At 48.5% G+C, this 15,396-nt stretch overlaps 1 protein-coding gene across 4 annotated transcripts in view; it reads left to right on the plus strand.

The window, feature by feature from the left end:
• The window catches only part of NF2 (NF2, moesin-ezrin-radixin like (MERLIN) tumor suppressor), a 70,920-nt gene that overhangs the window by 34,858 nt on the left and 20,666 nt on the right, over window positions 1-15,396 (plus strand). For 3 of the 4 annotated variants that reach the window (XM_052654881.1, XM_052654882.1, XM_052654883.1), the window contains exons 5-10: window positions 2,367-2,525; window positions 3,505-3,587; window positions 5,411-5,486; window positions 8,322-8,456; window positions 13,276-13,350; window positions 14,551-14,664. In XM_052654881.1, the coding sequence (XP_052510841.1) occupies window positions 2,367-2,525; window positions 3,505-3,587; window positions 5,411-5,486; window positions 8,322-8,456; window positions 13,276-13,350; window positions 14,551-14,664 (642 nt within the window). The remainder of the gene's footprint in view (window positions 1-2,366; window positions 2,526-3,504; window positions 3,588-5,410; window positions 5,487-8,321; window positions 8,457-13,275; window positions 13,351-14,550; window positions 14,665-15,396) is intronic. The other variant, XM_052654884.1, reaches the window with a different exon arrangement.

A 15,396-nucleotide genomic window follows, 5' to 3' on the forward strand; every position in this document is an offset into this window, starting at 1 on the left:
GGTTTTTACACCCACTTGACACCATCTCTTGACATGTCCTTAAAATTCATTAAACGGCCAGCCGCCCCGTCCTTTCCCCTTGCGAGCCTAGAACGTCTCTGCTGCTCTGTTCGCTTTTCCTCCCAGGAGGCCGGTGAACTCCCTTCTTGAATTTAAATTCCACTGGTTTATATCAGGGGTGGACCCAGGTTTTGTGGGGCCAGGAGCTTCTATAATTTAGGGGGTTCTTTTAATGCAAGAACACCAATTATGAACATAAAATTAGGTCAAGGCCCATGCAGGTGCAGAGGCCTGAATCCCAAGCCTCATTATAGCTTCCCAGCAGATTCACTCCTCCTTGTTTTACCAGGGAGCCTCTGTACATGAAAGACGGGGGAACAGCCGTCTGCATCCATGGGGTGGTGTGACTCTCCTTTATATTCACCAGCTGCCACAACTTGAGGATCTTCTTCTTTTGTTTTGTTTTAAAGACATTTAAGAGCAGACCCATACCTCAAGGTGGCTTTAATGTCCAAAGTGGAATTAGTCCAGGGGAGAAGTTCCTTCAGCAGCGTCCCTGCCACCTCCCCGGTGCTCAGATGTAACGTTTGATTATTTGATCAGTGCTGTAGCTGGGAGCTCAGTATGATAATGTGGGTCATTACTCTCGCAAGCCTTTGGAACCTGAATTTATAGCTCTCACTTTGCATATCTGCTTGCAGAAGCACTCAGAGAGGTTTGCAAGTGCAGCGAGGGCTTTATCATTCTGTCCCTCCAAAAATCAGAGAAGCCAAGAGTGACCAGCGTCTTTATAAATAACACAGGGCATGACAGTGACACCTGATGCCTTATGAGCCGGGCACCGTGCAGAATGCTTCCCTGACTCTTCATCCTTGTCACACACACACACACACACACACACACACATAGCCCCGGAGGCAGGCACTATTCTGACCCTTGCTTTCCAGACAGGGAAGCTGAGCTTTAGAGAGAAGTTTCCCCACTCGAGGCCTCGGGACAGTCCAGAGTGCCCCTTCAGAACCCTCCAAGACCAACGCTGTCCTTTGACAATTTGGAAGCGGGCTTGGAAGGTGGCATGACCTGAGTTTTTATCTTTTGACATGAGGTTGTGTTGAATGCTGTGTGTTAGTCATAGTTTAAAAAAAAATTTATGGGTATTCCATTTGATCCCCCAGGGGAGTCCTGTGAGATATGTCCGTTATTATCCCCATTTTACAGACGAGAAAACTGGGACACAAAATGTCCAAGGTCACTGCTAAGAAGTGAAGGGGCTGAGATTGAATTTTTTTTAAACTGAAAAAACAATGCAGAACAATTCTTCTATTTGCAAGATAATTATGAAATTCCTAAGAGATATTGATCCTTGGGGCTTTTACAAAAGAGTGATATGGGATGAAGGCGTGATTTCCAGTTGATGATAAACATCTCTTTTCAATCCCATGAGTGTCGATTGAAAAACACACCAGAAATCTAAACTTGAGATTTCTTGGGAATGAGAGGGGTGGGCCATGTCCGGATCCATTGTGGTGGGATGTAGAGCCAACTGCCAAACCTTTTTTTTTTTTTTTTTGCCAGTGTTGGTAGTGCAAAGCATAAATGTTTATAGAAGATTATACTAAAATACTGAGCTTTGTCATTTTGGATCAAGAGGAAAACCACTGAATGCTAATTGACAAGAGACAGGGTTTGATGTTCTATATATTTTGTGGTTAGTTTCTTTTTAAAAATAACTCCTTCACTTCTGGTTATTTCCTGGTCAGACTAACTTTCTGGGAAAGAAAGAGACAATTGTTTTGAAATCAGGAAGTTCCAAGTTATTGTCCCCTGTGGGTACATGAAAATGCAGGGCCGATTTCTGGCCCTCCTAGTGATTCTCTCTGCAAATTTAGGAAAATCAGTTAACCTTTTATTTATTTATTCTTTTATTGTCTGTACGGTAAGGATGACAGTGTTGGCATCAGATTTTTCCAAAGCATTTTTCAGAGCCTTGAGTGAAAGCTATTAAAAATATTGCCAGCACTGTCCCTAACTCCCATCTAGCACTTGGCTCCAATTCCCAGCCACTTAGAAGTATGTGTAGGTAAGACTCTTACCACCCGATGCTAATCACATCTCACACCCAGTTGTGTTTCGTTGTCTCTTTTCAAAACCTAATGTTTTGGTAGCAGTGGCTTCCTTCAGGAGTTAGAAAATGTAGCCCCATTTCTCTACAAATGTCACATTCTTATTACCACGTCACCCATCCATCCCATATGGGATTATGCAACTCTGTTCACAGATACAATCAGCTTTGTATCTTCATCCGAGGATAACAAACTAGCGAGGCTGAGATCTTGACTTGTCATCAGAATTGCATTGCTTCCCAGGAGCTGGGAGGGACGGAGGCCGAGTCGACCTGTTCAGAAACGCAGTTGTCTCTAGAATCTCAATCCCTCGTTCATCTTCTCTTCTTCCAGTACGGCGACTACGACCCCTCTGTTCACAAGCGGGGGTTTCTGGCCCAAGAGGAATTGCTTCCAAAAAGGGTAAGACGTTAAAATTCCCGTTTGGGAAGACATAACCAAAGGACCTGCAGGAATACAAGATGGCCGTATTGAGAACGTTTTCATAAATGTTTTGTCATCAGTCTTGAGTAAAGATTTGTGGAATTCCTTTGGGGATATTAGAACAGGCGTGGCCTGTAGTTGGTCCTTTTTTTAAAGGTAGGTGAGCAGCACTGGTTCCCAGGGAGGGGCATGGAGCCACCTGAGTTCAGCCCAGCAGAGTGAGCTGTTTGTAGCTGCAGAGGGCAGGTAGATGGGTGGGCACTGTAGCTTTTAATCCCTGGTGTCTTTGGTCTGGTTGATTATCCACAGAAGCAGGCCTGCCCTCTCTTTAGCCACTTCTGATTCTCTAGCTCCACTCACCTGTCATGTGTGATAAAGGCCTGCTCCCCCCTTTCCCCTGGTTTGACCTGCGCCCCTGATGGCTTCTGTAAGAGTCAAAGGCAGCTCTCAGGCCAGGGAGTCCTGCTTCTGAGCAAGGTCCTGCCTCTGGGCTGCATGGCCCAGGAGAGAGGGGCCAGTGCCAGCCCGAGAAATGGTGCAGCCTTCTGAGTTGTGACTCAGATCGGACGATGCTCATTTACTCACCCACCTCTGCCTGTGATTGGCCCCCTGTGTGCGGCTTTTGGGGCCCCCCTGGTGGCCCAGATGGTAAAGAATCTGCCTGCGATTTGGGAAACTCAGGTTCAGTCTCTGAGTGGGGAAGATCCCCAGGAGAAGGGAATAGCTACCCACTCCAGTATCCTTGCCTGGAGAACTCCATGGACAGAGGAGCCTGGAGGGCTACAGTCCATGGGGTCACAAGGGGTCAGACACAACTGAGCGGCTAACACACACTCACACACACATACACACACATGCCTTGCTAGTTAGTAAAAATGATGCATAATTATCAAAAAGGCGCACAGTACTCAAACTTCCTTTGTGTGTGGGTTTTTTGTTTTGCTCTCTTCCGCACCAGGTAATAAATCTGTATCAGATGACTCCGGAAATGTGGGAGGAGAGGATCACAGCCTGGTACGCGGAGCACCGAGGCCGAGCCAGGTGAGGGTGCTCCTTGCTGGTGGACGTTTCCCCGTGGGCCTCTTTTTTCTTTTTTAAGGAACTGCAAAACTGGGACGTGCTTGTTGAACAAAATGCAGTACCGGAGTACACAAAAGAAAAAGGGAGCGCTGGCAGCCACTCCGGGCTCCGGTACTGTGTGTGTCCCTTTGCTAGCGCGTGGAGGCGTGGGTACTTCCCGCCTGTCGGGATGTACAGACCTGCCACGTTCACTGCTCATTTAGGTCCATTTTAAGATTCCTATTGTGTGCGTGCCCCGTAGCTTTTGCGTCCATCCCTTGACTGATGGCGTCTGGAGTAGCTGTAGGTTTCTCAGTTTCACGGAACGTTCTGCAGTGTACAATCTTACATCATGATGTACTTGTATGAGTCGTTCTGAGGAGAGATCCTTCAGAAGAAAAAGAGTTGCTGAGTCAAAGGAGGTGAGCGTTTTGTGTCTTGAAAGGTGCCTCCCAGATCGTCCTGCAAAAAGGCTGTAACCCCTTTTCATGCCCGTGGGCAGAGTATGAGAGGGCCCCACCTCCCTCCCCCATCCAATCCCCAACAATTACCAATCTAACTTTTGTGATCTCAAAGGTGAAATTTTGTATCTCAAGTATCATTAGCTTTTCCCCAATCACTTTGGGAATTAATCATCTTCTCATTAGCCTTTAACGTATATTTTTTTTCTGTTTTTCAAACCAACTTCCTATGACATTTTTTTTAACTCTAAAAAAAAGTACACCAGAAAGTGGGCAAGTCATAAATGTAACACCTGATGGACTCTTACCAAGTGAAAACACCAGGTGACGCCCCTCATTCCTCCCCAGAGCTGACCACTCCCCTGCACACAACTCACGGGTTGGTGTGGTCAATCTTAAAGGTGATTTGAGTGTGATCAGTTTCTGTTATCTGGGCCTCACTTCTTTCACTCAGGGTCGTATTGTGCGATGTGTGCTTGTGGCCTGTGGCGGTGGCCCCCCCTTTCTTTCTCTTTGCTATGTACTATTCCAATGTGTTAATAGCCCACGCACCATTTATCCACCCCGCTGCCCACAGGCATGTAGATTGCCGGGTTGTTTCCTGGTTTTTGTTGTGACGAATAACATCAAACAATCTTCCAAACAATGGTACGTCAACAATACATGTGTGATTTCAGCTTGCCACCATGGTGTCCCCTCGGGGTTGAATTTTTAAAATTCATTTGAGGCCATTTTGAGATTGGAGAAGAGAAGAAGGCAAGGTCATAGACTTAAGATGTTTCAACACTCTACCTGTCTGAGAGTTCTTTGCAAGTCATCACTACTTCAAGAGCTGCCTTTAAGTCTGACTCATAACTTAGAAGTGGGCGTCCTGGCTGGGGTTCTACAGGCTGGGTTGCTCTCACCCCAACTTCCAGCAACACCCAAAGGAATCAGATCAGGAAGGGAGCTCTCAGGTTGCTTGCAGACAGAGATGCTTTGTTACCAAAACCTTCTAGGTGAAGAAATCATGCAGTTGGATAAAGCAACAGCTGAAATAAAATTGTGAACATCCAGATCCATTTGAGGGAGCAGATATACCACGTGCTCATCTCGAATTACTTGAGACGGGTGTCACTGTTTACCAAGGGCAAAGCGTGAAATTGAAGCCAAGAGACACGCTAATGAATCTGTTCTCTTGTTTTCACGGGGATGGGAAGTTCTGCCTGACCTCAGTGTGGTTAATAGACTCAGGGTTGGGCAGAGCCGGGCTGGGAGCTGCCGGGCTCATGTCTTCACGCAGGTTCGAGGCTCAGCTTGGCACCCGCTACCCTCCAGTGACAGAGTCTTTCCTTCTCTTTGCAGGGACGAAGCGGAGATGGAGTATTTAAAGATAGCTCAGGACCTGGAGATGTATGGTGTGAACTACTTCACAATCCGGGTGTGTGGAAGCCCCTGCGAGTTCCTGGGGCGTAGATGGAGGCGGAATCAGGGGCAGACTGCTAAAATGGGTCCTTCCTGGTCCCAAGGTGGCAGATACTTGGCCGGTTCAGTGGCCAACAAGGGAAGAGGCAGGGGAGAGGGTCTGAGAGCCTCAGTTTCTATTCTGGGCCTTCAATTAGATGCTAGGTAATGAAGTGTCGGTGGAGCCTCGGGGGGGCCTTCTGAATGCTCTGGTGGAACATTTGATTATTTCTGGCTCTGTGAGATCTGGGCCCACAGGGATCACCTGTAAATACTTTCTCCCCTCAGGACACGAGGAGAGTAAAGCTGCTTTTACAGATTACTGATTTGTTTGGGTGGGAACTCTCCCTGGCAGGCTAATTGGTTTTCTACTCAGACCATTACTATTCCGCTGTCCTCTGGGAACCCGTGGCTTGTACACTGGAGAAGCGTTTGTTTTCAGCCCCCCGTCCATCCCTGAGAGCATCTTTTTTTATTTTTTTTTTTAGCACCCTGAGCATCTTTCTCCCAAGGTTCTGTTGCTGGATGCAGTGCCTTCCAGAGGATTCATACAATTTGCTGACCTATTTCATAGCCGGTTCCAAACTGTAGATGAGCAGACAGTTAGAAAAAAAAACAACCATCCGCACTGGGCCACCTTAGTCATTACAGTTAAGGCTTGCTTTCCTGTTTGGAGTGTCCATAAATTTTGTATTTATTGTTGTTTAATAACTAAGTCATGTCCTACTCTTTGAGACCCCATGGACTGGAGCCTGCCAGGCTCCTCTGTGCATGGAATTTCCCAGGCAAGAATACTGGAGTGGGTTGCCATTTCCTTCTCCAAAATTCTGTATTACATTTAGGTAAATTGAAACACATTTAAAATACCCTCGGGATAGCTTTCTACTTTGTTTTCTAAATACATATCTTTAATGGGTTATTTGCATAAAATAAGGCACACTGACAAGTCCTATCATTTTGTACAGTGTACAAATGCCTAAAAGGTTTTCCATGATAATGCTGAAGGTTGTTTTGTAAGATGTTATCGATTTATATTTGCCAAACATTTGGTCTCTTTAAGGGCAGACTCATTTGACGCATTTCTGTGGTTTTGTCCATACAACGTCTCTTGCCCCACCACCTACATTGCAGAAAACTAGATCTTTATAATTCTTAATAAAAAAAAAACAACAACAAGAAAAACCAGTTTCTTTGGGGGCACTAATTCTACAGCAGCAGTCAGACTACATTATACTATTCTGTGCATATATGTCTCATATTGCATGACAGATGAGGGTAAGGAATATTTTAGTGTCTTAGGGTTAACGTTCCTGAAATTTTGCCATCATCTAAGGAAGCTGTGTGCTTGAAACAATTTAAAAGGGGCTTCTTCAGTCCCCGCCTCTCTCTGTTTATTCTCGAGACGTCTTGGAGTCATCGTGATAGGAGACGAGAGGGTGGGATCCATTTTTTTTTTTCCTCTAAAAATTTAAGTTAGAAACATAATGAAATATCTTGTTTTCCAAAATGTAGATTTTCAAAGCACAAAGCCTCACTTGTGTTAATGCAGTGGTTTTAAGAGCCCTGCAGAAGAGCTCACGACTCTCCCTCACGCTTTGGTGATCGCACCTGACTCCAGGGTGTTAGATGGAGTAAAAAGATTTTCTCCTGCACCTGCTGTTAGCTTGGTGCTTCTCCTCACAGTCGGGGCACGTCCTTCGCTTGCCGACCTGTTTTCCTGCCCTGGAGTCTTGGTTCCTTTTCCTTGTTGTCAGCAAGGGAGTCAGACGCAGGGAGCTGGCTACCACCGCTGTTCGAGGGCCAGACTGCACAGGGCAGGGGCCCACACCCGAGGTGGTGCGCACTGGTCTGCAACGTGAGGGCCCAGGGCGTCGCCCTCCAGTGTGCTGGGTGCTGGCTGGACTACCATTAGAGGCATAGCCTGCATGCAACCTGTCAGTTAAGTTTTCAAACAGCTTTATTGGAGTGTAATTTACTTTCAAGTCATTTTGATATTTTTTTCCCCCAATATCTTACAATAAAAAATTTCTAACATACAGGGAAGTCGGAAGACGTTTGAGTGAGGACCTCTGTACACCTGCTGCCTGGATTCCACAGTTAACAGTTTACTACAGAACACGTGCTTTATCACATTGAAACTGCATTTTAAAGTAAAATAAAGCCACCTGATCACAGCTCTTAGAATTTTCTTTCTGGTAGTACAACCACCTCTTCTTTTAACATGAGGGGTGTTTAACCCTACAGGTCTTTATTCTACATCTGTGATAAGCCGGCTATGTAATTAGCAGTAACAACATTTCCATTACTGCTGTCTTAGCCGCTGACACTTCCCAGGTGGCTCAGTGATATAGAATCGCCCTCCAGTCCAGGATTTGATCCCTGGGTTGAAAGATCCCCTGGAGAAGGAAATGGCAACCCACCTGAGTGTTCGTGCCTGGAAAATACCATGGACAAAGAAGCCTGGTGGGCTCCTATCCATGGGGTTGCAAAGAGCTGGACGCAACTTAGGACTGAGCACGCTCACTCACACGTCGTCTCTTGCTGGCAGAGGTGCAAGGTGCCTGAGGCGGTGATGGGTGCCCCCAGTACCCCCTCCATGGGACACCCCAGTCGTCAGAACCGTCTCATGTTGCCTCCCCCTGCCCCAGTGCAGGAGGCTGGAGGCCCCCCAGGTTCAAAGACAGTGGTGATTTCTGTCAGGAGCTGTTGAAACGTGTCACACGTAATGGTCTATGTCAATTCTTTTGGAAGCTGAGCAAGACCTCGAGCCTCAGCTGGAGCTGACGGTGGCTGTTCTCTGTCAAATCTACAGAATAAAAAGGGCACAGAGCTGCTGCTCGGAGTGGATGCTTTGGGGCTTCACATTTATGACCCTGAGAACAGGCTGACCCCCAAGATCTCCTTCCCGTGGAACGAAATCCGGAACATCTCCTATAGCGACAAGGAGGTAGGTCGAGTCTGCACAGCAGACACCCCGGCGGCCGAGCTGAACCTTCTCTGTCTCTCCTCCTTCCGGAGCAGCCCAGGCCAGCCTGCTCCTTGTCAGCAGCAAGATCCTTTAATTCCCAGGCTTTGGGTTTTTGCTTGTTGATTTTTATAGCATTTACAGAACAATATTGGCATCCTGTTTTCAAATAGTATCACTAAACCCTCCCTACTGACTAACAAGAGACTGGGAAGATCAACTTGTCAGGACTAAGCCCCAGAGAACTGTAAACAAACCAGAAAGTAACCCTTTCTTATTCCTTGGCTTTCTATTTCTGGTGAGAATTCTCTTTGTCTCTTAAATGTGGTGTTTATTAAACTCTCTCTGCGTCCAGAGCTTGATTCAATGTGATGCAGGCATTTATATATACATAAATCTTCATAGGGCTTCCCTTGTGGCTCAGCTGGTAAAGAATCCACCTGCAATGCGGGAGGCCTGGGTTCAACCCCTGGGTTGGGAAGAACTCCTGGAAAAGGGAAAGGCTACCCACTCCAGTATTCTGGCCTGGAGAATTCCATGGATTATATAGTCCATGGCCTCGCAAAAAGTCAGACACGACTGAGAGACACTTGTACTCACTCACTCAAATCTCCATGATACATACATGAATTGTATGTATTATATATACTATACAAATAACATATACATACCAGCAATGATATAAACAAGGATATCAGACTAACTTGCGTATAAGAATTCAAGAATAAGGAACTTCGGATAACTTGGATGAACACCCTAACGCAGAATTCAAGTATTACTGTATAGGATGGTCCTATATAGTGATAAGGAGTCCATGGGGTTGCAAGAGTGAGTGACTGAGCTGACTGACGCAGAATGGACTTTTCCCAAATGCTGTAATGCTGTGTCCATTCACTCACTCATGCGTTCATGGTTAAGTTTTACAAATCGCTTTATTTAATAACTGATTTATTTTTGGCAGTGCTGGGTCTTCGTTGCAGTGTGTGGGCTTTCTCTAGCAGCGGAGGGAGGGCTTCTCATTGCAGTGGCTTCTCTTGTTGGGGAGCACAGGCTTTAGGGCACTCAGGCCTCAGTAGTTGCTACTCCCAGGCTCTAGAGCTCGGGCTCAATAGCGCTCGGGCTTAATTGCCGCAAGACATGAGGAATTTTAGTTCCTGGACCAGGGATCAAACTCGTGTCCCCTGCCTTGGCAGGCGGATTCTAACCACTGGAAGTCCCCCTCCCTGGTTAATTTTCAAGGGATTTTCGAGCATCTGCTTGGTGTCAGGCTTCGTGAGGGAAACAGAGATGGAGCGAGTGCAGTCTCAGCCCTCAAGGAAGTTCTAGTCAAGCGGTGACTCAGCTGCCTGCCGTGACACATAACTGCAGCGCGAAGGGCCGGTGACAAAGAGGGCGACGATCCGGCGCTTCTCTGCCAGCCAGCAGCTTCGCCCCGGCTCTGATTCAGCCCTCACAGGAACACCGCCGCGGGAGGAGGGGTGTGTTCTGGCAGCTCTGCGCCCCCTCGGGAAGCGGGGACCCAGAGGGAGCAGGGGAGCTGTGTCAGGCAGGGGGGCACACCAGCAGAAGCCACGCCCCCAGCGGTTCCCGGGGAGACACAGAGGACGAGCCCCAAGACTCAGGACACGGGGCCCAGGAATGCAGGCCCAGGCAGTGCCCCGCGGCGGGCTGGTACCCGCTCAGCCAGGCCCGAGCACGGAGGGAGTGAGTAAGAGATGGCTCACGTGGTCGCCTGCAGGCCCCCACCTCCAAGCCGGTTTCCTGTTTTTGCCCTTCCCTCATGTAGCAGCTCTGAGGATAGGAACACCAGGCCCCCGATTGCCAATACGTGGCTGAGCTCCCCTCGGCCACGCTTGACGAGACAGATTGAGCCTCTTAACTCAAAACATTCTGGCTTTCAGATTTTTTGCACGTAGCCCAAGAGATGAGCATTTAAGGTATTTTTTTTTTTTAAGGCCCTGAAATGGAAAGTTCCATGTGACTCGAAGCAGCAGTAGGGTATGCCGGTAGTTTTTTATCTCTAATTTCATAAAAGTCTGTTTACGGCACGTCCGCACACTTGGCATGCTAAAAGGTCCCAAGATGCTCGTCCTTCACAGAAGCCAGGCAGCAAAGGCTCCCCTCATACAGCCCGACACGAAACTCTAATGTTCCCTCTCCCGGGGCCGGGCACCATCGCCTGCCATCATGTCAGGAACTCACGCAGCACGGGTGGGACGTGATGGGAAGGAGCCTGGGGCATTCTCCCCCGTGCTGTGACAACACAAGTCCGGTTTATTCCAGATGACCCGTAGACGCCACACGCGTGCCCCAGAGTGGCACAGAGCCTGTGGAGTCCCCGTTCCTTCAGGTCTCCCACTGGCAGCCCTGGGGTTTGGCAGCCAGGCCAAAAATAAGCTCTCGAAATTCATAAATAGCAGCCTGCACAAGAGCAGCACTGCTTCTCAGCTCACCTGACCAAAAGCCACACAGAGGACCGTTCCTCTGTCCTCCGTGTGCTCCCCCTTTGTTGGACAGCATAGCGTGGGAAGGAAGTATCTAAGAATAGAGCTTCCCCAGTGCCTTTGTCTGCTTAGCAAGTCTTTCATGGGAGTGCGCTTTTCACGTCCAAAGTGCAGCTTTGGAATCTGGGCTCTGTCCGATCTCATCAGGAAGAGGTGAGAGCACCAGCTCTTTTCTTTTTATGCGGCCCAGTCCCCAGTCTGGCCCTCGGGTCTCCTCCTGATTTCTCCCCCATCTCCATCCTTATTCATCTTCCTCTCCCCTTTGATTGTGAGGGTTATGTCTTCCTTCTCTACTCCAGTGCATTCTTCATCACTCGTGACTGCGTTCCTTCTCTTAACAGCATTATCAAGCCATCCCCGTGCTGGGAAATCTGGGGTGACTCCCTGACTGCTGTCACATCAAATCTAAGCCTTGCTGATTGTCCATCCCCAGCCCACCTCACCACCCCCAGCTCCTGCCTTCCTCCCAGTTTCAGTCAGTTCAGTTTAGTCGCTCAGTCGTGTTCAACTCTTTGCGACACCAGGAATCACAGCACGCCAGGCCTCCCTGTCCATCACCAACTCCCAGAGTTCACTCAAACTCAAGTCCATCGAGTTGGTGATGCCATCCAGCCATCTCAACCTCTGTCATCCCCTTCTCCTCCTGCCCCCAATCCCTCCCAGCATCAGGGTCTTTTCCAGTGAGTCAACTCTTCGCATGAGGTGGCCAAAGTACTGGAGCTTCAGCTTTAGCATCATTCCTTCCAAAGGACACCCAGGATTGATCTCCTTTAGGATGAACTGGTTGGATCTCCTTGCAGTCCAAGGGACTCTGAAGAGTCGTCTCCAACACCACAGTTCAAAAGCATCAATTCTTTGGCGCTCAGCTTTCTTCACAGTCCAACTCTCACATCCATACATGACTACTGGAAAAACCATAGCCTTGACTAGATGGATCTTTGTTGGCAAAGTAATGTCTCTGCTTTTGAATATGCTGTCTAGGTTGGTCATAACTTTCCTTCCAAGGAGTGAGCGTCTTTTAATTTCATGACTGCAGTCACCATCTGCAGTGATTTTAGAGCCCCAAAATATAAAGTCTGCCACTGTTTCCCCATCTATTTCCCATGAAGTGATGGGACCAGATGCCATGATCTTCGTTTTCTGAATGTTGAGCATTAAGCCAACTTTTTCACTCTCCTCTTTGACTGTCATCAAGAGTCTTTTTAGTTCCTCTTCACTTTCTGCCATAAGGGTGGTGTCATCTGCATATCTGAAGTTATTGATATTTCTCCCGGCAGTCTTGACTCCAGCTGTGCTTCCTCCAGCCCAGCGTGTCTCATGATGTACTCTGCATATGGGTTTTCTCTTATATATGTATACCTATAACTTCATTTATCTGTTTGGCTGTGCTGGGTCTCATCGCAGCACAGGCTTTCCTCCAGTTTCTGGAGCAGGTGCTGCTCTCTGGTTGAGGTGCACAGGCTTTCCTCCAGTTTCTGGAGCAGGTGCTGCTCTCTGGGTGAGGTGCGCAGGCTTCTCATTGTGGCGGCGTTTCTTTCTTGTTGGGGAGCGCGGGCTTTAGGGCACACCGGCTTCAGTAGCTGCGCCGTGTGGGCTCAGGACTTACGGCTCCCAGGCTCTAGAACACAGATTCAATGGTTGTGACGCGCGGGTTTAGTCGCTTCAGGGCGTGTGCGATCTTCCCGGATCAGGGATCGAACCCGTGTCTCCTGCATTGGCAGGCAGGTTCTCTACCACTGAGCCACCAGGGAAGCCCCCCCCATGGTTTTCTCTTGGTCATCGAAGAGCTAATGCTGTGTCTCTCTCTCTCACACGCACACACCACATACACACACATGTACACACATTCCCACACGGAGCTCATTTCCCCATCTCTGCTTTATTTCTATTACTCGCCCTGTCCAGAATGCCCCTCCCTCCTACCTTTTAGCTTCTCTGTCATGTTCTTTGTCTAAGAGCAGCATGTCCCTCCTACTCTGAGGATTTGAGATCTGTGCCACCCAGCGAGGCAGTGATGATTGATGTGACCTGTCGAGCCGTTGACGGTGGTTGGTTCCTGAAGGCTGCCTTAGACTCCGGGGTGGCCCGTCCAGCATTGGCCTCAAGGTCGGGCCCACCTAGGGTTTAACTTCAAGTTTCCAAGCCCAAGGTGGTGCTAAGAACCCAGCTTCCAGAATCCTGAACCTCCTGGGACAAGGATCTTTTCCAGGGGGTCGCCACCTTTGTGGAATTGCCCAGTTGGTGGTAGCGCTCTAGGCTGTCGGAAACTGAAGCTGTTTTCTGCGTTTTCCTTTCAGTTTACCATTAAGCCTTTGGATAAGAAAATCGACGTCTTCAAATTTAACTCCTCAAAGCTTCGTGTCAATAAGCTGGTAAGTTAAGATCCTGGTTTTTATTATGGACTGTAGTTTTTCTGTGAAACTGAAAGCCTTTTTTGAACCAGTATCAGAGCGACATGTTGTGAGGTGTAAAATGATAACCCGCTTGGTATGTGCTTTCCTGATCAGCCTTGAAAGACTTCTCTCCAGCTTCACTGGAAGGTCACACTTACGGGTTTCCCCAGTGGCTCAGCTGGTAGAGAATCTGCCTGTAACGCAGAAGACTTGGATTCTATCCATGGGTCGGAAAGATCCCGTGGAGAAGGAAATGGCAAATACCCACCTAAGTATTCTTGCCTGGAAAATCCCATGGACAGAAGAGCTGATGGGCTACAGTCCATGGGGTCCCAAGAGTTGGACATGACTTAGCCACTAAACCACCACCAGCAAAAAGTCAAATCTACATTTTGTGATGAGGAACTTTTTTTAAGTTATTTTTATTAAAGTACTTCATACATATGAAAGGATAAGTATAATGTATCTATGAGATATAAAGAATGACAGGAATAAACAACTACTTAGCCACCACCCAGCTTTAAGAAGTGCCACGCTCCCAGACTTCCCTGGTGACCCAGTGGTTGACTGAGGCTCTGTGCTTTCACTGCAGGAGACATGGGTTCAGTCTCCGGTTGGCGAAGTTCCACCCACCATGCAGTCTGGCAGAACAAAAAAGAAAAACAGCACACTGCCATCACTGTGGGAACCCCCTCCCACACTGGCACCCCACCAGCCCTCTGCTCCCCAAGGGTGACCAATGTTCTCAGCTGTGTGCTAAGTACCACCCCCCCGATATTCAAGAACTTTTATTTCACGTATGGCAAAACAAGGATACTAGCAAATTTTGTATGTTCTTGAAATGTATATATGTGCTGTCAACTGTATTCCTCTGTTACTTGCCTTTTTTTACCTTTTTTTTTTTTTTTGAGATTTATCCATGTTGATGCTTAAAAATGTGGTCCTGAGTAACTGAGCCCATACTTCACTGCTGTATAGTACTCCATCGTATATTGTATGATACATGTTTTTTCCCTCCACGCTCCTGTCAGTAGGCAGTCAAGTGCTTTCTGCGTCTGTGTCTGCCCACTGGTGTGCACGGGCAGTCACTGCCTGGGAGTTCAGAGCACGTCTCCGTGTAGCCCTGCATGCAGCCCGTGTCCACGGGTATTCACACGTCCCCTGCTTTCCTGGCCACAGATTCTCCAGCTGTGTATTGGGAATCACGACCTGTTTATGAGGAGAAGGAAGGCCGATTCTTTGGAAGTCCAGCAGATGAAAGCCCAGGCCAGGGAGGAGAAGGCTAGAAAGCAGGTGAGCAGGTGTTGGAGCTGCTGCTGTCGCCCCGTGGGGGCCTCGGCCCGGAGGTCAGGGGTGGCCGAGCTCTGATCATGAAAGTGCCTGCTCGCGTGTTGCCCCTGTTGGATCTTTCTGGCCGATGAAATGATGGTGGGACGTCAGCTCTGGAAATGAGGAATAAACTGTAACAGGGTATCTCAAAGACACGTCTCTGGGTTACTTCTCCAGTGAAGTGAGTGAAGCGTGGTCAGCGCAAGTTCGGGCAGAGATAGCCAAGCCCACACGCATCTATCCGTCTATCTTTCTATCTGTCCATCTACCCATCCATCCATCTCTGGTCCGTGCAGCTAAGCTTTCGTTCTTTCTGCCTGCCTGTCTCCTGTGCCCGGACTTTTTCTTTTCTAATTAGCTGATGATGGAATACAGGGTGCACCCAGCAGCCTGCTGGTAGAATGCTAATTAGACCCCGGCCGCACTTCCCCGCTGCAGGTCAAGCCGGGCAGCGCAGCAGCCACGGTGGGAGGTGCCGGGAGCCTCCACTAGCATCCGTTATCATCAGCCTGGACCATCCGCACCATTGTTTGCCGCTCATAGGCCTTTCTGACTCACCGAAAACCACGCGGCTTATGTGAGCCTCGCTGCTGCAAATGTTAGTCGTGGTTGTGGATGAACCACCAGACAGAGGAGCAGCAGCTGCAGTCAGCTGCCCTGGGACTCGCAGGCTCGGAGGGTGGTGATTAGTCTGTG

Source organism: Budorcas taxicolor, chromosome 17 (genome assembly GCF_023091745.1).
Source record: "Budorcas taxicolor isolate Tak-1 chromosome 17, Takin1.1, whole genome shotgun sequence".
Lineage (NCBI taxonomy): Eukaryota > Metazoa > Chordata > Mammalia > Artiodactyla > Bovidae > Budorcas > Budorcas taxicolor.